General features: G+C 49.7%; 1 protein-coding gene and 1 non-coding gene across 3 annotated transcripts in view; one reads left to right on the plus strand and one right to left on the minus strand.

Annotated features, from left to right (window-relative positions):
- The first annotated feature begins 3,576 nt into the window (after positions 1 to 3,576).
- Positions 3,577 to 24,594, plus strand: part of EPHA10 (EPH receptor A10) — a 52,797-nt gene continuing 31,779 nt past the window's right edge. For both annotated transcript variants that reach the window (XM_024232733.3, XM_054537741.2), the window contains exons 1-6: positions 3,577 to 3,782; positions 4,363 to 5,274; positions 7,399 to 7,463; positions 8,167 to 8,845; positions 15,883 to 16,038; positions 16,947 to 17,297. In XM_024232733.3, coding sequence (XP_024088501.2) covers positions 5,169 to 5,274; positions 7,399 to 7,463; positions 8,167 to 8,845; positions 15,883 to 16,038; positions 16,947 to 17,297 — 1,357 coding nt within the window. In that variant the 5' untranslated portion in view covers positions 3,577 to 3,782; positions 4,363 to 5,168. The remainder of the gene's footprint in view (positions 3,783 to 4,362; positions 5,275 to 7,398; positions 7,464 to 8,166; positions 8,846 to 15,882; positions 16,039 to 16,946; positions 17,298 to 24,594) is intronic.
- LOC112131558 (small nucleolar RNA U13) lies at positions 19,891 to 19,990 on the minus strand. Its single transcript, XR_002913598.1, has one exon. It is a non-coding gene; the product is annotated as a small nucleolar RNA U13 (small nucleolar RNA).

A 24,594-nucleotide genomic window follows, 5' to 3' on the forward strand; every position in this document is an offset into this window, starting at 1 on the left:
GGAACATAGTGATACCCTGTCTCTACAAAAGAGAAAATAAAAAGAATTATGAGCATGGTGGTGCGTGCCTGTAGTCCTAGCTACCCAGAAGGTTGGAGGATTGCTTGAGCCCAGGAGGTTGAGGCTGCAGTAAGCTATGATTGCACCACTGCACTCCTGCCTGGGCAACAGAGTGCTTGTCTCTAATACATACATAAATATATGTATGTGTGTATATATGTGTGTGTGTGTGTATGTGTGTGTGTATGTATATATGTATTAGGGAGAAAGAGAGAGACAGAGAGAGTCAGAGAAGCACATATTTGTATATTCCATCCCAGCCCTGGCCCCTACACAGTTACTCAGGTGCCAGTAGCAGGTTTATCCCTTCTGGGGATTTGGAGGCACAAGGCTATTAGAGCCTGATGCCATCAAATATTTAAACCATTCACCTCCCTCCCGTCCCACTCTCAAAGCTGTCTTCACATCATAAATTGGCTTCCTATGCATATTTTCCTACAGCGAAAGAATGTGCTGGACATGGCATTGTGAGCATTCTGGTCCCCTTGGCAGTTCCATTTCTCATCATAAGTTAATACATTGCTTCTCTGGCTCAGATAGCAGGATAGGAGCTGGGTTGGTAGGATCTACTTTCCATTCCCCAATAGATAGATTATCTCTTAATACTGTTAAAGTCAAGTTCATAAGCCTGGACCATGATGAATTTACCAAGGTAAAAGTCACCTCTGATGCCACTTGGCAGCTGGCCAGCCAGCCTGCCCTGATGACACTCCTGTCTCTTCAAGCACATTTCTTTCAGACTCCTGTGCTTCCTAGCCACATTCATCTCAATCAGCTGCCTCTTTCTTTATCCCTCATTCTGTCTTTTCCTCTATGACTCTCTCTCTCTAATTATATATATATCTTTCTCTCTTCCTACCTCACCACTTAATCTTCCTTTATCTTTTTTTTTTTTTTTTTTTTTTTTTTTTTTTTTTTTTTTACGGAGTTTCTCTCTTGTTTGCTCTGGCTGGAGTGCAATGGCATGATCTCGGCTCACTGCAAACTCTGCCTCCCGAGTTCAAGCAATTCTCCTGTCTCGGCCTCCTAAGTAGCTGAGACTACAGGTGCACACCACCATGTCCAGCTATTTTGTATTTTTAGTAGAGATGAAGTTTCACCATGTTGGCAGACTGGTCTCGAACTCCTGACCTCAGGTGATCCACTCGCCTCAGCCTCCCAAAGTGCTGGGGTTACAGGTGTGAGCCACCGTGCCCAGACTTCTTTTCCTTTTTTCTTCTGTTTTTTGTTTGTTTGTTTGTTGTTGTTGTTTACCTTAATTAACCATGGAGTTGAATAATAATATATACCAGAGCTACGTGCCAAGCACAGAGCTGGGTCACATGTAAAAATTATATTCTGACCTCACAATAACTCTGAAAACTGTTTTTGTTCCTATTTTACAAAGAAAGAAGTGAAGGCTCATAAAGGGTAAGTAGTTGTGTTTCATAATCTTAAAGGTTTTCTCTGCTGAATTTTCAAAATTAGTAAATTAAATGCTTTGTGCTTCCTTTATCTAAGAAATACAGTTTAGGCCAGGCGTGGTGGCTCATGCCTATAATCCCAGCACTTTGCGAGGCTGAGTTGGGTGGATCACTTGAGGTAAGGAGTTTGAGACCAGCCTGGCCAACATGGCGAAACCCTGTCTCTACTAAAAATACAAAATTAGCCAGCTGTGGTGGTGTGCACTTGTATTACCAGCTACTTGGGAGGCTGAGGCAGGAGAATCGCTTGAACCTGGGAGGCAGAGGTTGCAGTGGACTGAGATCAGGCCACTGCACTCCAGCCTGGGCAACAGAGCAAGACACTGTCTCAAAAAAAAAAAAAAAAAAAAAAGATGACCCTTTGAACAATAAAGCTCCCACTGCTCTTTGCCTCTCTCCATCCTTCTTCCTGAGAGTGGGACTTGACCCTGATTCCTCTGACATAATCTTAAACTTCTTTATGGAGGAGATAACCTTCTCTGTCCAGTCAGGCTCAACATACTTTCTGTATCTGTGCAAAAGGAAGAGGTCAAATCTTCAGCACCTAGATTTGTAACTTTCAGTAACTTGGAGATGGAGGTTGTGGTAACATTAAATCTGCTCCCCGGAAGGTCACTTTTTATTATTTTGGGTGTTTAAGTTGCTCAGCCTCATCAAGTGTCCTCCCCACGATCCTAGAAGATAGTGAGGTATAAGTAGAGAGGAGTATCCCTTCCAGCCTGCTTCAGTAGAGGTCTGAGAGGAGCAAAAGAGAAAACAAGATGTTTCTGGGTGGGTTCCAGGCCCCTCCACTCTTCTGCAAGGGAGTGAAGGGTGCTTATCTCCTGAAGACATGAATTGCTGGATTTTGGTTATAGGCTGGAGGAGTAGACGCAACCACTGTATTTTCTTAGGTAAAGGAAATATAAAGCATTTAATTTACTAATTTTGAAAATTAAGCAGAGAAAATCTTTAAGATTATGAAGCAAAACTACTTACCCTTTATGATCCTGCCAAGAATCAGAACATGGCAGCAGAGAAGTCCCAGGTCCAACTGAATGTCCAGACTCTGTTGGATTCAGCACCATGGACAGAAAGCAGCCCAAAGCTGCTGAGGGCTGAGGGTTGAATGCCACAGACAGATACCCCCTCTCTGTCCCCACCCCCAATTTCACTAGTCCCCATTGCTATTCCTGGGAGGAAGCTAACCCCGTCCATTAGTTAACTGGCCCCCAGCACTTAAAGGTCGAGATAAACAATGGGTTGGTTTCCTTCTAAGGCCCTCTGGAATTTCTTTACTGAGCTGTCTGTTCTGCAGCTGCCTGCTAGAGTGGGGTCCGCCTTAGAGCAACTCTTATTAACATACAGCTGATTTGCATATATCTGCATTCACTGGGGCTTCTCCGTTCTGGTTTTATTGTAAATGAATTGCTCAGAGGACGAAAGGGAAGGATTATTTCACTCCTTTTTTTTCCTCTTCTCTTCCCCTATTCCTAGGGTCTCCGTCTGGAAATTTCCCCCAGATGCCTGAAGGTGTGTGTGGTGGAAGAGGGTAGAAACCAGACTCCAACAGTCAGGTGTTTGCCAGAGCATCCTATGTAGATTTCCCCAGATAATTTCCCCCATCTGTTTGGTTTCTGAAAGATCCTTGTCAGGTTCAGAGGATGTCTGTATTTTGTTTTAGCACCTAGGGTCAGAATCTCTGGGCTGAAGTCCCTGGAGCTTCAGTAAGAAGCCGTGATTGGTGCCTTAGAGCCTGCTAAGGGGATGGAACCCGGTTTTAAAGAGGAGTGGGGGTGGTGGAGTAAGGACTCATTTTGAAATGAAAGGAGTCCTGGGTCTCTAAGCAGCTTCTAAAAATACCATCTCCCAGAGCTGGAGGCAGGGGGAGGGGAGAAATCGAGCGTGAGGAGAATGAAGATGGAAAGGAGGTGGCAGTGTGAGAACCCTTCCTCAGGTAGGTCTGGTTTTAGAAGTCCCGCCTGCATCCAAGGACTGGAGGGATGCCACACCTCCTTCTGCTTCCTCAGCGGGCTTGTCTCCTGTGGTGTCCAAGCCACAGCCTCTCCTGATGACCTTTCTTTCTGCAGGTAAAGAAGCCAATTCCTCCCACCTACTCCTCCTATTGCTACTGTCCAGCAAGTATGTCTGAGTGGGCACGTGTGCATTTACTCGCACACATACACACGCACACACGCAGAAATGGCACATGAAAGCGGGTTGTAAATGGCCAGTGATCTACGATGCCAGGAATCCTCCTTACACTCGGTGTTCAAAGAGGTATGGACTCTGGCAGAGACAGCGTGGTTCACCAGGGCATCCGCCCAGTGAGGGCTGGGTGGAGGGGTGAGGGATACATATATGCAAAAGCACAGACACTCAGACCGCGGGGTCCGAGTAGTCACAGGACTCACACTCACTCTCGAGGCTTCTTAGGCTATATTCTCTTCCAAATAGAGAGGGGGTGGGTCCCCCAAGAAAAGAGCTCGGAAAAGCCACGAGGTGGGTGGAGCTTTCTCCCCTCAAGTTCAGCCCAGATGGTGGCGCTCAGTAGCCGCCTCCCTCGTCCTGGAGGGCCCCAGCCCTTCCCACCACCAAAGTGTTAAACCCTCAGCTTGCACATAAATGACCTTCACTAGACAGAGGTCGTGTTCCACGTTTTCTTACGGCTTCTTCAGCGCCGGCTGAACTCTGCCAGGATTGCTCCGCCTCTCTCGCAGATGCCTCCGATTCCTGGCCGCTGTGCTGTTCACCAGTCCCCTGGGGTGGGCGGAGTGGGGTGATCAAAGAGGGGAACCCCCGACTCTGAGCAGACTGAGGACAGGGGTGGTTGTGAGGTGTGCTGCTTGTATCTTGACAGCAGGAGCAAGAACCTGAAGAACCGATCGTTCACGCAAAACCACCACCGCCCCCATCCCAGCGTCCACATGGTTTCCCAGCCTCGGAAGCGCGCTGGTAGGGCGGGACCCCGTCCCTCACTTTGCTCTCCTTTCCCGAGCAGCTCCCGGGATCGGGTTCGGCCCCTCCTTCCTGCCGCTGTGTGTGTGTGTGTGTGTGTGATGAGGGCGGGAAGAGAAAGGGGAGGGATGAGCCAGGAGACACCGGGAGCCTCAGACACAGGAACAGACCTAGGGCAGGGAGATAGGAGAGCTCCCCAGAGCTTGGGGTCAGGACATAAAGCTTCAAAAACCCCGCAAGTCCTGGGAACAAGAGAGCTTCCAGACTAGCTCAGAGGCTGCAAGTGTTGCCGCCTCCCCGAGGGTCGCCCCTCCTTAAGCCAAGCCCACCTTGCCTGCCTGCTTCTCAGGAATGAGGAGCTAAGGTTTAGAGCTCTGGGCCACCGATGCCAGCTCATCCCCCTCTCGCAGAAGCCCCGCCAGCTCCCACAGCTGCCCCACCCCCACGGTTTGGAGATCTGCGGGACCCCTTCCTTTCCCCACCAGTTGGGTGTTCCGCCCCTGGCCTATGAAACTCCACCTTCCCACCCTCTGCTGGCGGGGATTGGTTGGCATCCCGCGGCGGTGCCTAGTGATTGGTCCCCATGGATGATGGTGAGCGGCGAGACTCCGCCCCCAGCTGGCTCTGGGGTCTGGGGGCACTGCTCAGCGGTGCTAGGCTGGCGCGGCTTGAGCCGCCGCCGCACTGACAGCTCGGGGTCTGCGGACCATGGAGACCGGAGCCGGTCCACACCCGCTGCGCCTGTTCTTCTGCCGGATGCCGCTCTGTCTCGGGCTGCTTTTGGGACCCTGGCGGCCTGGGACCGCCGAGGAAGGTGAGAAGACTGGTGAGCTCTGCTCGGAGCGTGGCATACCAAAAGATAGGGGGCTGGCGACGGGGGTTCTGGGGGAAGGAGTCATTGGAGAGACTAGAGTCTGTATTGGGGCTTGAAGCAAGCAGGCAGCAAAGAACTGGAGAGACAGAGAAATATGTGGTCAAGCAGTAGCGAAGAGAGGGGCGCTGAGAAGCTTGGGGGCTGGAGACCCGGGAGGTTGGGAAAGAAAGAGGCCAGGAACCGCGGAAGCCAGAGGCGGCGGTCCAGCGGCCGGTGAGACGGACAAGCTGAGTGATGGGAGGTGGGAGGTGCGGGGGCGGGGAGACGAAGAGTGGAGACAGGGAGATGCGGAGGTGAGCTCGGAATATGAGGAGACGGGATGGAGGCCGGACCACAGGGGCTAGGAGACCACAGTGTGGCCAACAGGAGGTGGAATGCTGGTCGAGGGGGCTGGGTCCGGGCGCTGCCCGACGTGCTGATCATGGAACTGTCCGCAGTGCTGAATTCTGAGCGTAGTCTACCGGGCGCGCTCCGCGTTGCCGGGTTTGAGGCTGTCGGCGATACTGGAGCCCGCGTCTTGCCTCTGATTGTGCATTTGGGGGAGCTATACGCTCAGTTGAATCCAGAGGCGTCATATCCAGGTGCAGAATCCGGAGGAGCTGGAATCTGAGGCGTTGACCGCGGGGTTGGTCTGGGTCCTGGATGGCTGATGCCTTCCAGTTCGCTATTCCGATGTGCTGCCAGTTGCGCGGATCTCGGAAAGCCGTCGGCGGTCCTGCCCACAGTCGCTGACGCCTCTGGAGAGGCCCTCACCTTGGTGGCCCACCCCCTGGTTTAAGCTCCAGAGTGTACTCTTCCAAGACTCCGGGGTGTCCTGACCTCCTGTCTCTGGTCTGCGGACTCTGCTGTCCAAACCAGTTTCTGTGATCCATGCTGAGAGGTTGCAGGCTGCTGATCCGATGCCTCCTGGGGGAATAAAGGGACTTCAAGCTTCTCTGGTAGGAAGGGTCATAGATGTATACATAAAAGGACCCCAGACATTCTTTCAAAAGCAGTGGAAGTGACAGCCCCTGGGAAAAGGGCTGGCTGAGGAGAAGAGAGATTTTATTTCTCCAGTTGTTAGCAGTATCTCTCCACACTGTTTTCTCAGAGGCCCGGGGAGTCAGACTAAAAATGTTCAAGTCTTCATGCCTGGGGACCACCGACCCCAGAAAAACCCGAGTAGGAGTGGATTGGGGGGTATATAGAGGAATCCCCTGATACATTCACTACTCACTTTCTCTCTCTCTCTCTCTCTCTCTCTCTCTCTCTCTAATTGACACTTAGCTATAATTTTGGGAACCTAAGAAGGCTGGGGAGAATCACTGACTGCCACCCCCAATCTGAGAGCCAACCTTAGAGTATTTGCCAAGTACCCTGTGGAAGGCTGAATAATGACCCCCACCCCCAATATGTCAATGTCCTAATCCCTAGAACCGTGAATGTTACCTTAATTGACAAAAAGGGCTTTGCATATGTGATTAGTGATCTTTTGAGATGGAGAGATTGTTTTAGATTATCTGGATGGGCCCAATAATCACAATGGTCCTTGTATGAGGGGTGCAGGAGGAGCCAGAGTCAGAGGAGGAGGCAGTGTGATGACTGAGGCAGAGATTAAAGTGATGTGATTTGAAGATGGAGGAGGGGACCACAAGCTAGGGCCTACAGGTGGCCACCAGACACTGAAGATGGTAAGGACATGAATTCTCCCCTCAGAGCCTCCAAAAGAAAACAGTCCTGCTGACACCTTGACTCTAGACCAGTGAAAGTGGCTTTGGGCTTCTGACCTCCAGAGCTGTAACAAAAATAATGTGTTGTTTTAAGCCACTAAATTTGTGGTAATATGTTACAGCAGCCCCAGGAACTGAATACAAGCTCCTTCCCTACTGACTGTGGCTACCTCTCTCTGGATCTGAGCTATTCCCACCCCTTCTGGGGATGTATGGAGTGGGAAAAACTTGCCCATATCATTTGTCACATATTGCATTCTCTCAGCAAATTTACAGGGACTTCACCAAAGGATTCCACTCTGTTGCTAAACTGACGTTCTCGATTTCTGATATTTCTGTCTTCCCCTCTCCTTAGTCATCCTCCTGGATTCCAAAGCCTCCCAGGCCGAACTGGGCTGGACTGCACTGCCGAGTAATGGGGTAAGTGCACAAGTGTCCCTCCCTGTCCCAGGAATCCTCTGGTGGTCCAGGACACAGTCCCTCAGCTCCTCATGTTTACATCAGACAAAAGTGCTCCTCAGAGTGTGTGGTCTCCAGCAGCCCTGGCTTCAAGCCAGAGTGGCCTATTAGAAAACGTTGAGTCTTCAGCCAGTTAGACAGTCCAAAAAAAAAAAAAAAAAAAAGTGAATAAGTGAGGAGAGAACTGGCTGTCTAGGAACAGAAACGTGGCATCTGGATGGAGCTAATACAGGACAGTGGCTTGCACATAGTAGTAGATCCTCCAAGCAATGTTGTTGATTGATTGACAGAGCAAGCAAGACTGGGAGTCCTAAAAGAGGCTTGGAGACTTGGGGTAGGGGTGGGATGATGTGGGCTGTAACAGCAGCTTGGTGGAGTGCAAAGGGCACTGGTCAGAGTCAGGAGACTACAGGCACCATTCCTAGCTCCACCACTAACTTGATGTGCATACCTGGTCAGATCGCTCTCCCTCTGGAGCCTCAGTTTCCCCATCTATAAAAACAAGGATTGGGCTCGTTTGTTTCCAAAGTTTCTCCCAGCACTGCATCTTACAATTTCTGGGGTGTGCATGGTGGTGAGAGAGAAGGCAGGAGTCACTGCTAACGCTCCACCTCCTGGAAGAACGTTGGCTCTGGGCTGCCCACCCCTTTACTCTTGTCCCCAGTGGGAGGAGATCAGCGGCGTGGATGAACACGACCGTCCCATCCGCACATACCAAGTGTGCAATGTGCTGGAGCCCAACCAGGACAACTGGCTGCAGACTGGCTGGATCAGCCGTGGCCGCGGGCAGCGCATCTTCGTGGAACTGCAGTTCACACTCCGTGACTGCAGCAGCATCCCTGGCGCCGCGGCCACCTGCAAGGAGACCTTCAACGTCTACTACCTGGAAACTGAGGCCGACCTGGGCCGCGGGCGTCCCCGCCTAGGCGGCAGCCGGCCCCGCAAAATCGACACGATCGCGGCGGACGAGAGCTTCACGCAGGGCGACCTGGGTGAGCGCAAGATGAAGCTGAACACAGAGGTGCGCGAGATCGGACCGCTCAGCCGGCGGGGTTTCCACCTGGCCTTTCAGGACGTGGGCGCATGCGTGGCGCTTGTCTCGGTGCGCGTCTACTACAAGCAGTGCCGTGCCACCGTGCGGGGCCTGGCCACGTTCCCAGCCACCGCAGCCGAGAGCGCCTTCTCCACACTGGTGGAAGTGGCCGGAACGTGCGTGGCGCACTCGGAAGGGGAGCCTGGCAGCCCCCCACGCATGCACTGCGGCGCCGACGGCGAGTGGCTGGTGCCTGTGGGCCGCTGCAGCTGCAGCGCGGGATTCCAGGAGCGTGGTGACATCTGCGAAGGTATCCAGTTGGCTGGGGGCCGTGGGATGGGAGTGTAGAGCGTAGGTGGCAATTGAGAAAGAGTGTGCCCTAGATGAAAGAGGCGGGTGTGGGGTTGGGGGGCGGTGGAGAAGCCTTGGACTCTGGAGCCCAAGGAGAGCCCTGAAGCCTTGTGAAGTTTCCAGTGAGTCCAGTTAGAGCCAATGAGTGAACTTACTAGGAGATGAAATTGACTGGCTAAGGAGGCATTAGGGACCTGTATCTTAGGCACCTTGCACAGGCCTTCTCGTTTATTTATTTTCATGGCAATAAAGGAAGTCATTCTTTTTTTTTTTTTTTTTTTTTTTTTTTTTAAATACGGAGTCTCTCTTGCTCTGTTGCCCAGGCTGGAGTGCACTGGCTTGATCTCGGCTAACTGCAACTTCCACCTCCTGGGTTCAAGCAATTCTCCTGCCTCAGCCTCCTGAGTAGCTGGGATTACAGGCGTGCACCACCATGCCCAGGTAATTTTTGTATTTTTAGTAGAGACAGGGTTTCACCATGTTGGCCAGGCTGGTCTCAAACTCCTGACCTCAAATGATCCACCTACCTAGGCCTCCCAGAGTGCTGGGATTACAGGCGTGAGCCACCACGCCTGGCCTAAAGGAAGTCATTCTTATCTCTATTTCACAGATGAAGAAACAGAGCCTCAGAGAGATTAGTACCCCACTTGCAAAGTCAGGAAATGGGGAGCTAGGATTTGAATTCAGGCTTGCCCAACTCTCACATTCTACGACACCATGAGGTCTCCCCAGTGCATAAGGAAGAACTCTACAGCAGCCCAATCTTCAGGCTAGTGGGATTGGTTGCATTACAGGGAGGAATCTCCCAGTCACGGACCACATACTTGCAAGTTAGAGGCTGGCAGGGGGGATTTTTCTGCTGGAGAGAGGGATTGGGAAGTTGCACTAGATGATTACTAAGATCACATCCCACTCTCTGAACTACAATCACTGTGCTCCCTGGGGGAGATCCTTCATGTTGAGGGTTTTGCTGGGTTCTCAGGCTGGTGGGGGCATTAGGAACAGACCTCTCATTCTCTCTCCTGCCTGTGGCTTTGGATACAGAGGGTGATGATGGGGTTATGAATGGGTGTACTTAATATAGAAAGACCAAGGTATGCCTTTTCTAAACCATGTCCTTTTCTGGGTGCCAGGGCAACAGAAATGAGTCAGACATAGTCCCAGCTCTCAAAAAGCTCACAGTCTAGATGGAGAGATGCAAAAATTTAAAAATCACAAGAGGGTAATATATGCTATAACAGAGGGATACACAGAGTGGTGGGAAGACAGGGGAGGAAGTGACTAAATTTGCTCTCATTCCTTTGTTCAATCATCCATCCAATATGAATTGAGGATGTGCCAGCTGCATTTATTGAGGGCTTATTATACGTATATAGATGAATGCCACCATCTCCTCCCTGCGGAAATTGTAATTTAGAGAAAGACTGGGAGGCATGAACCTTCCTGAGCTCTCCAGATATAGTTAGGATCCACCTCGGTGCTCTCCAGCATTCATTGAAACCTATTTCTGTACTTACCCCATGGTATGCACTGATCTACTTATGTGTGTTTTCACCACTAGATTAAGAACTTCTTTTATTTTTTTAGAAATGGGGGTTTGTCTATGTTGCCTGGGCTTGCGCGTAGCAGCTATTCATAGGTATGATCATAGTGCATTACAGCCTTGAGTTCTTGGGTTCAAGCATTCCTTCTGCCTCAGCCTCCTGAGTAGGTGGGACTATAGGGACCACACCCTAGATTAGGATCTTCTTGAGCTCAGGCACTAGGTGTTACTAGTGTCAGCAGCCCCAGCATTCATAACAGGATAAGGCATATGGTAGGTGTTCAGTGAAAATGGATTGGGTGAAAAAGTGGTTACTATAGGGTGTGAAACATAAACAGAGAGCTAAGGAAGCATGGAAGGGAGAACCTAATTCTAAGCATGGAGAAGGCTTCCCAGAGAAGGTGAGGTCTTTTTTCCCAGGCAGCTTAGAGCATTCTAAGCTTAGGAATTGCATGCAGAAGGATGGAGGCAGGAAGGAACATAGCATGGCTGGGCCTATGTAACTAAATGTGGTTAGAGCAGAGGGCATGTGAGGGTGTGGGAGTGAAGTGATGGGGTTGGAGAGGAGCAGGTGGAAATCATGAAAGGCCTTGAATGTTGGGATAAAGAGCTTAGACTTTATGCTTTAGGCCAGTGGGGAGGATTTGAAGCAGGGATCTGACATGCTCAGATTTGTATTTTCAAAAGATCACTCAAGCTGCAATTGCAAAGAAAGGATTGAGGAGGGAAGGATTAGGAGCCAGAAGATGAAGAAGGAAGAAGGAAGAAGAAGATAGTGCAGGAGAAAGAGCACAAGGGCTGAACTAAGGTAGTAGCAGAGATCATTGAGAGATGAGGATAGATGGGATCATGAGTTAGCATCCACAGCACTTAGTGAACATGTGATACAGGAGGAGAAAGGAGTCCCCTTTGACTTACATGCTACTGGGGATTGAATGGACAGAGGGATCATTCACTAGGGTACAGAACACAGGACATGGATAGACACATATTTATGATGTCCATGGTGCATTCCAGTGGAGGTAGCTAGAAAGTGGGTCTGGAGCTCTGCAAGACAGAGATAGTACTTGAACCTGTGGGTGTGGTTGGGACAGACCAGGAGAATGTGTGGGGTAAGAAGCCAAGAGGGCCAACAATGAAGACTCACAGAATAGCAATACTTAAGGTCAAGTAGAAAATACAGAGCCCATTAAAAAGGCTGAGAGGGAGTGATCAGAGTATGGAGGAGAACTAGGAGAGTGTGATATTATGACAGCCAAGAGAGATTGAAGGTGTCCAGGAAGGAATACCCTACAGAGTTGGGAAGCAGTCAGGTAAGTCAAGGGTTAGAAAGTGCCCAGTTGGTGGCCTTGGTGAGAGCAATTGCAGCTGAGTGATGGACAGACAGAACAGGTTGCAGTAGATTGAGGGATAAAGGAAGTTGAAGAGCTTGAGTCAGGGAATCTAGAAGCCTGGATTTGAATTAGAAGAGGAGGTATCTCGAGGAGGACATCGGATTGAGAGAGGATTTTTATTATAGATGGGAGAGACTTGTTTGTACGTGGAAGGACAAAGAGCCACTGCGATACGAAGTGTGTATATGGGAGGATCCCCATCCTGGTCCCAGGAGGCAGGAGTATTTTATTACTGATATGGGCTAGAATTGCTGATGCCTGTTGCTAATAAAAAAGCAGGCCAGATTTTAGTCAGTTTTATTACTGTTTTTACATACTCCATAGTTTGTGCCCTTATTGCCTGCACCCAAAATGGGCCACTTTTTACGGCTTCACTACCAAGAAGGGAGATGACTGATGGAATGTATTTGATGAGGTTAAAGGGAGAGATCCAGGGTGGAGACAGAGGGGCTGGCCTTCAACAGGAGGTGGCTCATTCCCTCCTCTAGGACTGGAAGGGAGGCGGAGAGGGGAGATGGTTGTGGATGGGGGCATTTGTGTATTTTGATGGGCAGATGTTGAGGGAATTATCAACCGATGGCTTCCCTTCTCCCTATAAGGTGGGAGGGAGGGCATCTGTACAAATGGATGGTAAGATCCTTGTCTGTTTTATTCATTGTTGTGTATCTATAGAGCCTACCTAGTAGATGCTAAAAAATATTTGCTGAATGAATGGATCAGGAGTGAGAGGAGGAGGTTTCTCTGGGAAATGAGGGAGAAAGAGAGAGAGAGAGAAAGAGACTCAGGAACCCAATCCATGTCTGATGAGAACAGAAAAAGGCCACTTGCAATGGCCTCAGCTCTGCCTTGGGGAGTGGGGAGCTGGGGACAATGCCAAGGAATGCTTCACAAGGGAGATGTTATTTGAACTGGGGTTTGGAGAAGTATAGAAGTTTGCCAGGATAAAACGGATATAAGGAATTACAGAACAAGACCCAGAGGTGTGAAAGGATGAGCTCAGTGTGCCATGGGTAGAGTGGTTGGCAGTGGGGAGATGTTGGAGGACATTAGGAAGGGAAGGGAAATGATTGGATTTGTATTTAGAAAGTTAAGGCCTTCCAAGTGCCTTCTGCAGCTAACACAGGCTTCCCTCTAAAAGTAGATGGATAAGTGGAGGAATAGAATGAAGATGTTCTTTTCCCCTTTTTGTTTCTCTTTAGTGACCTTGACTTTTGTTCTCCCTCTGTTAGCCACTAGAGAAATTAGTAAAAGAGCTGGGGTTTCCTTTGGGGGAAAAAATCAGGGCATATAACAAGTAGCTTTAATTCTCTGCTAGGGCCAGGTGCAGTGGCTCACACCTGTAATCCCAGCAATTTGGGAGGCCAAGGCAGGAGGATTGCTTGAGCCAGGAGTTCAAGATCAGCCTGGGCAACACAGGGAGATCCCATCTCTCCACACACAAAAAATTAGCCAGGCATGGTGGCACAGCATGCCTGTGGTTCCAGCTACTTGGGAGGGCTGAGGTGGGAGGATTGCTTGGCCCCAGGAGGCAGGGGCTGTAGTGAGCTATGATTGTGCCACTGCACTCCAGCCTGGGCAACAGAGCAAGACCCTGTCACAAACAAACAAAACAACTCAGTGGGATTGCCTTGGAGCCAAGGGACCCAAGCAGATATGTTCTCTGAGGCTCCATAGGGCACAATGAGCCCCTGTGATGGGGTGGCACAAGAGGCATTACAGACAGGGAAGCTAATGGGGGCTCATCCTAAGAAGCACTTTCTGCCAGCATTGTTCAACAAAGGCAGCCTCAGAAGCGGGTGCATGCCTCATGATAAAGTATGTGACAAAGACTATGGCTACTGCTGGGGAAGCTGCTGGAGGACCAGGCTAGTGGGAGCTGAGCTAGATTCTCTCTGAAGTTCTGACCTTGAAGAGAGGGAGGGGCTGGCAGTCAGGAATCCCTGAATCTGCTCTTCAGCACAAACTCCTTCTAAGCAGAGCCTCTCACAGCAGAGATACCACTGTGGTCGCTGCTTGGCCCACCCACCTCTAGGACAGCAGCCACCCTCATATACTTGTGGGGAGGGAGCCTCCAGCATTCTTCCCCTATTGCTGTGAACCCCTGCGAACAGATCATTTATCTGGGCTCTCACTTGCTCTCCTATTTCACAACAGAGGTGGGAAGGGCATGGTTGTTATTCCTATTTGACCAGTGCTTTTTTGAGGCCAGAGAGGCACAAGGAGTGGCCCAGCCAACACTAGAACCCAAGCTTTCCAAGTCCCAGCCTGGGTCTCTGCTGCCCACCAGACCACGGGGATAGTTGGCCCATGCTCTGTTCTGCAGGCAGAGGAGGCTTCTGAAGGCTCCTGGGCTGCCGAGCCCCTCCCCAGAGTTGTGCTGCCCAGAACTCTGGGCAAGATGGACCCTCTCAAACCTATGCCTTCCAGACAGTGGAAATCCTAGTCCCCTCCCCTCTTCTGCCACACAGGCTGAAAGTTCTTCCTGAGGGCTAGCCTGCACCCTTTCTGTTGTACTGCATCTTCTTGGAGCTGGAGAGCAGCCAGCTAAACTAGAGGAGAGGGCCAGGGAACAAGGTGAGGACCACCCAAGCTCTGAGAGGTAGGGCCGGGAACCACCTGGCTCAGCTTGTGAGAAATTTTTTTAAAGTGGGTGTTTAGCAGTTACCACTTAAGGCCTGTGGGGGAGGAACAGTAATTACTACCATTATTGTGAAAATGTGCTTGGTACTGGGCTAGGTGGTTTACATGTTTTATCTCAATCCTCCAACAACCTTTTTGAGGTAGGTATTCAACACAAGGCTCAGAGGGGTCAACTGATGTGCTCAAGGCCACACAGCAAGTAAGTGGGATGACTCAGCTACAAACCCAGGTTGTTCAGATAGAAACACTTGTGATCTTAACAACCTGTGTTGTGAGAAGTGAGAGAAGCAAACTGAGTAGGTGCCAAGACTGGAACCAGGTCTGACTCATGGTCCAGGGAACTTTTACTGGCCCTTCTCTCTCCACCCACCCCCCTCCACCTGGCTGGCTTTACTTCCAGTTGGGAATTTATGACGCATTCACTCATATGATGGTGGTGGTGGGAGGGTATGTGTGTGCATGTGCATGTATGCTTGTGTGTCTGTCCCTGGGTAACTGTGGAACAGCTCTTGGAGCACCTCTCCTCCCCTCTCTTTCTCACACCAGCACTGCAGAGTCTGACTTATTTTCTTCCAGTGGTCCTGAGGGTGGTGTGATGTGGGCTTGGGTTGGAATCTCACAGGCTGTGGGACAGTAGCTGTAGGCAACTTCACCTCTCCTAGCCTTAGCTCCCTCATTTTAAAAAGCAGATAAAGGGTCGGGCACAGTGGCTCATGCCTGCATCAGCACTTTGGGAGACCAAGGTGGGCAGATCACTTGAGGCCAGGAGTTCAAGAACAGCCTGGTCAGCATGATGAAACTCCATCTCTACTAAAAATACCAAAAAAGTAGCTGGGCATGGTGGTGCACGCTTGTAATCCCAGCTACTCAGGAGGCTGAGGCAGGAGAATCGCTTACACCTGGGAGGTGGAGGTTTTAGTGAGTGGAGATCCGGCCACTGCACTCCAGCCTGGGTGATAGAAAGAGACTCAAAAATAAAAAATAAATAATAAATAAAAAGAGGATAAAGTATATAACCTCACAGGTGGTTGTGAGGATTCAATGAATTAATAGACGTAATTAAGAAAATAATAAATAGAGACGGGGTTTGGCCATGTTGTCCAGGCTGGTCTCCAACTCCTGGGCTCAAGTGTTCCTCCAGCTTTGGCCTTCCAAAGTGCTGGCATTACAGGCGTGAGCCACCGCGCCCAGCTGAAAGTAAAATGTTTCAAAGTTTTCCGAACACACTGAGCGTTTTCTAAGGGTAGGTAATGGGTTGTTCAGGAGTCACTCCACGGGGCAGTGCTGACTGGAGTGGCTGAGTCCCCTGACTGTTTTTCTATCGCAATTGGAGGAGATAAACGCTGCCCTAACCAGGCCAGTCAGGAAAGCGGGGAGAAACTGGAGGAGCCCCCTCTTCTCACCAGCCATGCCCTGCAGCCTGTCCCCCAGGGTTTTACAAGGTGTCCCCACGGCGGCCCCTCTGCTCACCGTGCCCAGAGCACAGCCGGGCCCTGGAAAACGCCTCCACCTTCTGCGTGTGCCAGGACAGCTATGCGCGCTCACCCACCGACCCGCCCTCGGCTTCCTGCACCCGTGAGTCCCCCCTCCAGGCTGCACTGCGGAGGGTGGGGGGTGGGGGTGGCCAAGGAGGAAGGCCTGATCCAGGTGGTGGTGAGGGCAGGGTCTCCGCACTGGGGCGCACGGGGGCGGATATGGGGGCCAGCGCCCCGGAAGGCGGCGTATGGGTGAGCGGAGCCTGGGCGCGCCCTGGGGGCCGGGGCCTTTGATGAGAAGAACCAGGACAACTGCGAGAGTCCAGACGGAGGATGGGGTTAGGATGCCTGGCGGATCACTGAGGAGAGCGCCCCTCCGCTGCCCTCTCCTCACCCTGCCTACCCTCCAGCCGAAAGGGGGGCTCCCGACCTTCGCACCATCGGTTCTCCCATGCTCCCATCCTCGGCTCCTCACTAACCTCCTCCCAAATCCTCACCAACTGCCCCGCCACTCTCACATTCCGACCTCCCAAGGGCCCCCACGCCCCCGTCCCTGACCCTTCCCTGGGGGAAGGGCGAGCCCCTCCTCCCGCTCACCCCGGGTTCATCCGCCCTCGACCCCTCACTGACTGACCATCTTTGTACCAATCTCCCTGACTGAACCCACGCCCCCATTCCTCCCACCCCAGACCCCTCACACCGTCCTATCCCCCATGCCCACTGGCTCCCACGGCCCATTCCCGCTCATCCATCCCTGTTCCTTCACCGGCCGTCCTTTCTACCCTCCTCCCTGACTGCCCCATGCCACTGTCCCTCCTGTCCCCCGTCCCCCCTCATCCACCCAGTCCCTTGATGAACGCCCTGGTTCCCTCCTCCCCGACTGACCCTCGCGCCCCTGCTTCTCCTGCCTCACGGGGGGTGGACAAGACCCCGCCCCCCTCGTGCATCCCGCCCCCCTCACGGGCACCCACGCCCCGCCCTGACCGCCCCGCCCCTGTGCCGCCTCAGGGCCGCCGTCGGCGCCGCGGGACCTGCAGTACAGCCTGAGCAGCTCGCCGCTGGCGCTGCGACTGCGCTGGCTGCCACCGGCCGACTCGGGAGGTCGCTCGGACGTCACCTACTCGCTGCTGTGCCTGCGCTGCGGCCGCGAGGGCCCGGCGGGCGCGTGCGAGCCGTGCGGGCCGCGCGTGGCGTTCGTACCGCGCCAGGCAGGGCTGCGGGAGCGAGCCGCCACGCTGCTGCACCTGCGGCCCGGCGCGCGCTACACCGTGCGCGTGGCCGCGCTGAACGGCGTCTCGGGCCCGGCGGCCGCCGCGGGAACCACCTACGCACAGGTCACCGTCTCCACCGGGCCCGGGGGTAAGGCCGTCCGCGCCCCCCACCCCGAGGCCCCCGCGCCTGCCGCCCCTGCGCCCTCTTGGGGCCGCCCCGTCGGTCCTGCGGGAGCCCCACCCACCCGCCCCAGAGAAGCCACCCTCTGTACACGCACCCCTCCCCTTTCCAGGACACAAAGTCACCCCCCGGACGCCCCAGCATCAGTCGCCCTCCCGAGTGTGCGAGAGGGACTGAGGATGCAGGCGTCCCCTTACTACCGGGCCAGAGGGGAGGCGCGCGGTTCTGTGCGTCTGCGGGAAGCCGCTGGGTGCTCGCCTTTCTCCTGGACGCCTTGCACAAAGCCTCTGTCCCGCTCACAGCTCTGCAGTTGGCCTCGCCGCTCATTTCTCAGGGAAAAAGAGGTGGAAAGTCCCTTAATCTCTTACCTTCCCTTTAAAAAAATGTCAGTAGGAATCCGAATTTACTTCCTTCCCTCTGTCTCGGGAAGCCGGATCCGGTCCTTGTGTCCCTTACCTCCACCCCTCGGCCTCTGCATGGTTTTGCTGCATCTGGCCACCTCCTTTCCTGGTCCCGGGAAAGGGCAAGGAAGCTTGTAGAGTTATGCTGTAGGGGCGATGGAACACACCAGCCAATACATCTCTGAGTCTGGACATGAGGTGAATAAGTGAAGACCTACAACCTTTTTACACCACACCTTCATTCCTGACAGTTTCTTTTGATTCGCTTCTCAGCTGGGGTGGACCTCCAAGTAATGCTTGTATTCTTTGCAAGAAAGATAAGCGAGTGGTATGGTTTCTGACTCTCTTCCTAATCGAGGCTATAGGATCGGCCTGTCACCCCGCATCCCTGCTTTCTGTGATCCCGCTTCTGTCTTTGGCAGTGGTGTTGCCAAGGAGAAGTCTGAGGCTAGGGTTATTTTCATTCTTTTCTATGTAACTTGGACATATAACGTGTACACGTATGCACACGGATGTTAGAATAATTCTTTAACCTACTTAACCTACTGTTGAAAATAAAGTTTTGTTTTGTTTTGTTTTCTTTTTGAGACAGAGTCTTGCTCTGTCGCCAGGCAGGAATGCAGTGGTGCGACCTCGATTCACTTCAACCTCTGCCTCCCGAGTTCACGTGATTCTCCTGCCTTAGCCTCCCGAGTAGCTGGGACTACAGGTGCATGCCACCATGCCCAGCTAATTTTTGTATTTTTTAGTAGACAGGGTTTCACCATGTTGGCCAGGATGGTCTCGATCTCTCAACCTCATGATCTGCTGGCCTCAGCCTTCCAAAGTGCTGGGATTACAGACGTGAGCCGCTGCCCACCTAGCCAAACTTTTTTTTTTTAAATGGAGTTTTGCTCTTGTCACCCAGGCTGGAGTGTGGTGGTGTGATCACAGTTGACGGCAACCTCTGCCTCCCGGGTTCAAGCGATTCTCCTGCCTCAACCTCCCGAGTAGCTGGGATTACAGGTGCGCACCACCACACCCAGCTAAGTTTTGTACTTTTAGTAGAGATGGGGTTTCTCCATATTGGCCAGGCCAGTGTCAAACTCCTGACCTCAAGTCATCTGCCCACCTTGGCCTCCCAAAGTGCTGGGATTACACGCATGAGCCACCTCGTGCCCGGCTGAAAATAATCATTTAACCAATATGGATTTCTTTTTTTTTTCCTTTTCTTTTTCTTTTCTTTTCTTTTTTTTTGAGAGGAGTTTCACTCTGCCACCCAGGCTGGAGTGCAGTGACGCGATCTTGGCTCACTACAAGCTCTGCCTCCGGGGTTCACGCCATTCTTCTGCCTCAGCCTCCCGAGTAACTGGAACTACAGGGACATGCTGCCACGCCCGGCTAATTTTTTGTATTTTTAGTAGAGATGGGGTTTCACCATGTTAGCCAAGATGGTCTCGGTCTCCTGAGCTCGTGATCTGTCCACCTTGGCCTCCCAAAGTGCTGGGATTACAGGCATGAGCCACTGTGCCTGGCCACCAATATGGATTTCTTTTGATTGAGTAAACTTTTTGATTTGCACAACTTTTTTTTTCCCCCGAGAAAAGTTTTCTTCAGGCCGGGAACAGTGGCTCATGCCTGTAGTCTCAGCGCTTTGGGAGCCGAGGCCAGGAGCAACATAGTGAGACCCTGTCTCTACAAAAAATTTAAAAAATTAGCCAGGCATGGTGATGGGTGCCTGTAGTCCCAGGTGCTCAGGAGGGTGAAGCAGGAGGATCAGTTGAGCCCAGGAGTTTGAGGCTGCAGCGAGTGATAATTGTGCCACTGCACTCCAGCCTGGTTGACAGAGCCAGACTATGTCTCTCAAAAAAAAAAAAAAAAAAAAAAGTCTCAAAAAGTTTTATTCAGCCACTGCTTTGACTAGAACTTCTGGTAGCTCAAATATATCTCTTAAAAATATCTCTAAGCCTTAGGTTGTACATTCATTTTCTGATTCTCAAATCTTGTCACTTCACTTCCCTTATCCTTTTGAGCTCTTAATCCATTTCCACTGCCTTTTGGAGGTTTTCCAGCTTGTCTGGGTTTCTGGAACAGTACTGTTTTTTACTGTCTCTATTGTGATTTAACATTTGCTATTGCATTTACAGCTTTAAAAATTCTTTTTTTCCATCTTTCTTTCATGTCAGATGGGTATTTTGCCAACGTAAAAGGTTCGGGGGTGACACATCTCACATAAGAGTGTGAATCCCCAATCATCACACTTGCAAACTACAAAAGGATCACATTTTTAAAAATTCAGTATAGAAGAAGAAAAAAATCCATAATCTTATTACATAGATATAAACAACTATTGATATCTTAGAGTATATACTTCCAGAAAATTTTTCCTGTCTATCTTGATCTCTGTATTCGTATTTGTAACTATCCACCTATAAAATCCCTTTTGTTTTAATACAGTCATGCACCATATAAAGACATTTTGGTCAACAATGGATGGCATATATGATGGTGATCCTGTAAGATTATAATGGAGCTGAAAGACTCCAGTCACTTAGTACTTTCTGTTGCAGTTGCCTGCAGTACTCAGTACAGTCACATGCTGTCACCCAGGCTGTACAGGTTGTAGCCTAGGCGTGTCATAGGCTATGCTGTCTAGGTTTGTGTAAGTACACTCTGATGTTTGTACAACAATGAAATCACCTAACAACGCTTTTCTCAGAACATCTTCCCATCATTTAGCAATGCATGATGGTATATGTAATACTAACTTTTATCTGGCATTTTACATTAACAATCTCTTTTTTTTTTTTTTTTGAGACGGAGTCTTGCTCTGTCACCCAGGCTGGAATGCAATGGCTCAGTCTTGGCTCACTGCAACCTCCGCCTCCCGGGTTCAAGCGATTCTCCTGCCTCAGCCTCCTGAGTAGCTGGTGTTACAGGCACGCACTACCACATCCGGCTAATTTTTGTATTTTTAGTAGAGATGGGGTTTCGCCATGTTGGCCAGGCTGGTCTCGAATTCCTGACCTCAGGTGATCCACCCGCCTCAGCCTCCCAAAGTGCTGGGATTACAGGCATGAGGCGCACGGCCTTATGTTAACAATCTTAAATGTTTTGACATTTAAAACAATCTTAAATGTTTAAGATCGATTTAGAAGCCATGTTAAGGAAATACTCTTCTATTTCCATTTTCTCAATAAAAATACTAAGCTTCCACTGATCGAGTGCTGCTGTGTTTGGCACTGTGCGATATGATTTTCTATATTAATTCATTGAAATGGGGCTGGGCACAGTGGCTCACGCCTGTAATCCCAGCACTTTGGGAGGCCGAGGCAGGTGGATCGTTTGAGGTCAGGAGTTTGAGCCAGCCTGGCCAACATGGCGAAACCCCGTCTCTACTAAAAATAAAAAAAAAATTAGCCAGGCGTGGTGGTGCACACCTGTAATCCTAGCTACTGGGGAGGCTGAGGCAGGAGAATCACTTGAACCCCGGAGGTGGAGGTTGCAGTGAGCCGAGATCGTGCCACTGCACTCCAGCCTGGGTGACAGAGCAAGACTCCACCTCAAAAAAAAAAAAAAAAAAAAAGATAAAAAGAAATGAAACTCATCTTAGATTGGTTTTGGAACCCAGGTCTGTCTGACCTCAAAGCCCTGTGCCTTTAATCCCTAGGCCTTATAATGCTTCACTGAACTTTTTCTAAAAATCAGAAATGGATGTTAATTTTATAAAATGCTTATTAAGCATTTTCACTATGACCAAATTTTTTCCTTTTTGACCTGTTGGTATGATGAATTCTATTAATGGATATTTCAATGCGAACTCTCTGCACTCCTGGATTATACCCTACTGGATATGAGTATATTATTTTTTGGATGTTTTGCTGAGTTCATTTGCTTATATTTTAAGATTTTTCCCATCTACATTTCTAAGAGAGATTAGTGTTTTGTAATGTGTTCTTTGTCAAGTTTTGGCACTATGGTGATGCTGGCTTTGGTAAAGGTATCAGGAAAAATTTCTTCTTTTTCTCTGCTCTGGGACAGTTTTAACAACACATTTACATATTCTTTGAAGGCATGAAAAACTGCCTGGGAAACTTTCTGGGTTCTATGCCATTTTTGGAGAGAAAGTTTTATTTATTTATTTATTTATTTATTTGAGATGGAGTCTCACTCTGTCACCCAGGCTGGAGTGCAATGGCACCATCTCAGCTCACTGCAACCTCCATCTCCCAGGTGCAACCTCCACCTCCCAGATTCTGCTGCCTTAGCCTCCCAAGTAGCTGGGATTATAGGCGCCCACCACCAATGCCAAGCTAATTTTTGTATTTTTAGTAAACATGGGCTTTCACCACGTTGATCAGGCTGGTCTTGAACTCCTGACCTCAGATGATCTGCCTGCCTTGGCCTCCCAAAGTGCTGGGATTACAGGCGTGAGGCACTGCGCCTGGTGGTTTGATATTTTTAATCTTTACTGTAACTTCTTGATCAGTTTTATAAATTTGTGCTTTCCTAGAAAATATTTTCATGTTCTTTTTCTAATTTATTTTTAGAAATGTATATACATTTCCTCAGTACCTGGAGTTAACTTCACTTTCTCTTTCTTCCTGTTGTATGCTTGTGATTTCTGTCTTTTTTTCTTAATTATCCTTGCCAGAAGTTAATTTTACTGGTTATGACACAGAATCAGCTCTTGAACCTATCAATTCCATTGTTCTTTACTTATGTCACTTATTCTATGATTTATTATTATTATTATTTTTGAGATGGAGTCTCACTCTGTTGCCCAGGCTGGAGTGCAGTGGCACCATCTCAGCTCATTGCAACCTCTGGCTCCCAGGTTCCAGTGATTCTGCTGCCTCAGCCTCCCAAGTAGCTGGGAGTACAGGTGCACGCCAGCATGCCCGGCTATATTTTATGGTTTTATCTTTATTAATACCACTCTCCTGCTTTCCTGAAGTTTTTTTCTTTTTTTTTTTTTTTTGAGACAGAGTTTCACTCTGCCTGTCACCCATGCTGGAGTGCAGTGGCATGATCTTGGCTCACTGCAACCTCTGCCTCCTGAGTTCAAGTGATTCTCCTGCCTCAGCCTCCCGAGTAGCTGAAATTACAGGTGTGCACAACTACGCCTGGCTAATGTTGTTTTTTATAGAGATGGGGGTTTCACTATGGTGCCCAAACTTGTCTTGAACTCCTGGACTCAAGCAATCTACCTGCCTTGGCCTCCCAAAGTTTTGGGATTACAGGTGTGAGCCACCCCACCCAACCTCTGAAGTCTTTTTCTAGGCAAGTTCAGTGCTTAGTTATTTTTTGTTTAAATTTTTTAAAGCTATGAGTTTTCCTCTGAATATAGCTTTGTCACTTCCAATACATTCGATACATGATATTATCATATTGTTAGTATTATAAGTTTTTTTAGGTATAATTCATGTAACATAAAATTCACCCTTTTGAAGTATACAGTTCAGTGATTTTTCATATATTCGCATAGTTGTGCAACAAGTACTATCTAATTCTAAAACATTTCATCACCCTGAAAGGAAACCCATTAGTCACTCACCATTCCATCCACCTCCTCTAGCTCTTGGTAACAACTAGGTCTTTCTGTTTCTATGGATTTGCCTATTCTTGGCATCTCAATACATGGAATTATACAATATGTGAACTTTCATGTCTGGCTTCTCTCACTTAGCATAATGGTTTCAAGGTTCATCCTTGTTATAGCATGTATCAGTACTTCATTCCTTTTTATGGCTGAATGACATTCCATTGCATGGATAGATGACAATTTTGCTTATCCATTCATCAGTTGATAGACATTGGGCTGTTTCCACATTTTGGCTATTAAGAATAATACTATTATGAATATTAATGTATTCATAATACATTAATTAATATATGTTTTTGCATAAATGTATATTTTCAGTTTTCATGGCTATATACCTAGGAGTGGAACTGCTAAGTCATATGGTTATGGACTGAATTATGTTACCTCCAGATTCATGTGTTAAAACCCTAAACCCCAATGCGACTATATTTGGAGAGAGTCTCTTTCAGGAGGTAATTAAGGTTAAATGAGATATAAGGGTGGGCCCTAATCCATTAGGACTGGTATCTCTATAAGAAAAGGCAGAGACACTGCCAGGTGCGGTGGCTCACGCCTGTAATCCCAGCACTTTGAGAGGCCGAGGTGGGCGGATCACCTGAGGTCAGGAGTTCGAGACCAGACTCAACATGGAGAAACCCCATCTCTACTAAAAATACAAAATTAGCCGGGTGTGGTGGTGCATGCCTGTAATCCCAGCTACTTGGGAGGCTGAGGTAGGAGAATTGCTTGAACCTGGGAGACGGAGGTTGCGGTAAGCCGAGATCGTGCCATTGCACTCCAGCCTGGGCAACAAGAGCAAAACTCTGTCTCAAAAAAAAAAAAAAAAAAAAAAGAAAAGGGAGAGACAGCACAGCTCACTCACTCTTTGTCCATATGGGCACAGAGGAAAGGTCACGTGAGAATATAGTGGGAAGGTGTCTGGTCAGGAAAACAGCTCTTACCAGATTACAGATCTGCTGACCTCTTGACCTGGGACTTCTAGCCTCCAGAAGTGTGAGAAAATGAATTTTTGTTATGAAAGCCAAAGGTGGCTTTTGTTAGGAAAGCCACCTTTGTTATTTATTTATTTATTTTTTGAGACAGTCTTCCTCTGTCACCCAGGCTGGAGTGCAGTGGTGCGATCTCAGCTCACTGCAACCTCCACTTCCCAGGTTCAAGCAATTCTTAAGCCTCAGCTTGCCAGGTAGCTGGGATTACAGGTGCATGCCACCACGCCTGGCTAATTTTTGTATTTTTTAGGAGACAGGGTTTCCCCATATTGGCCAGGTTGGTTTCAAAC

Source organism: Pongo abelii, chromosome 1 (genome assembly GCF_028885655.2).
Source record: "Pongo abelii isolate AG06213 chromosome 1, NHGRI_mPonAbe1-v2.0_pri, whole genome shotgun sequence".
In the NCBI taxonomy this organism is placed as follows: domain Eukaryota; kingdom Metazoa; phylum Chordata; class Mammalia; order Primates; family Hominidae; genus Pongo; species Pongo abelii.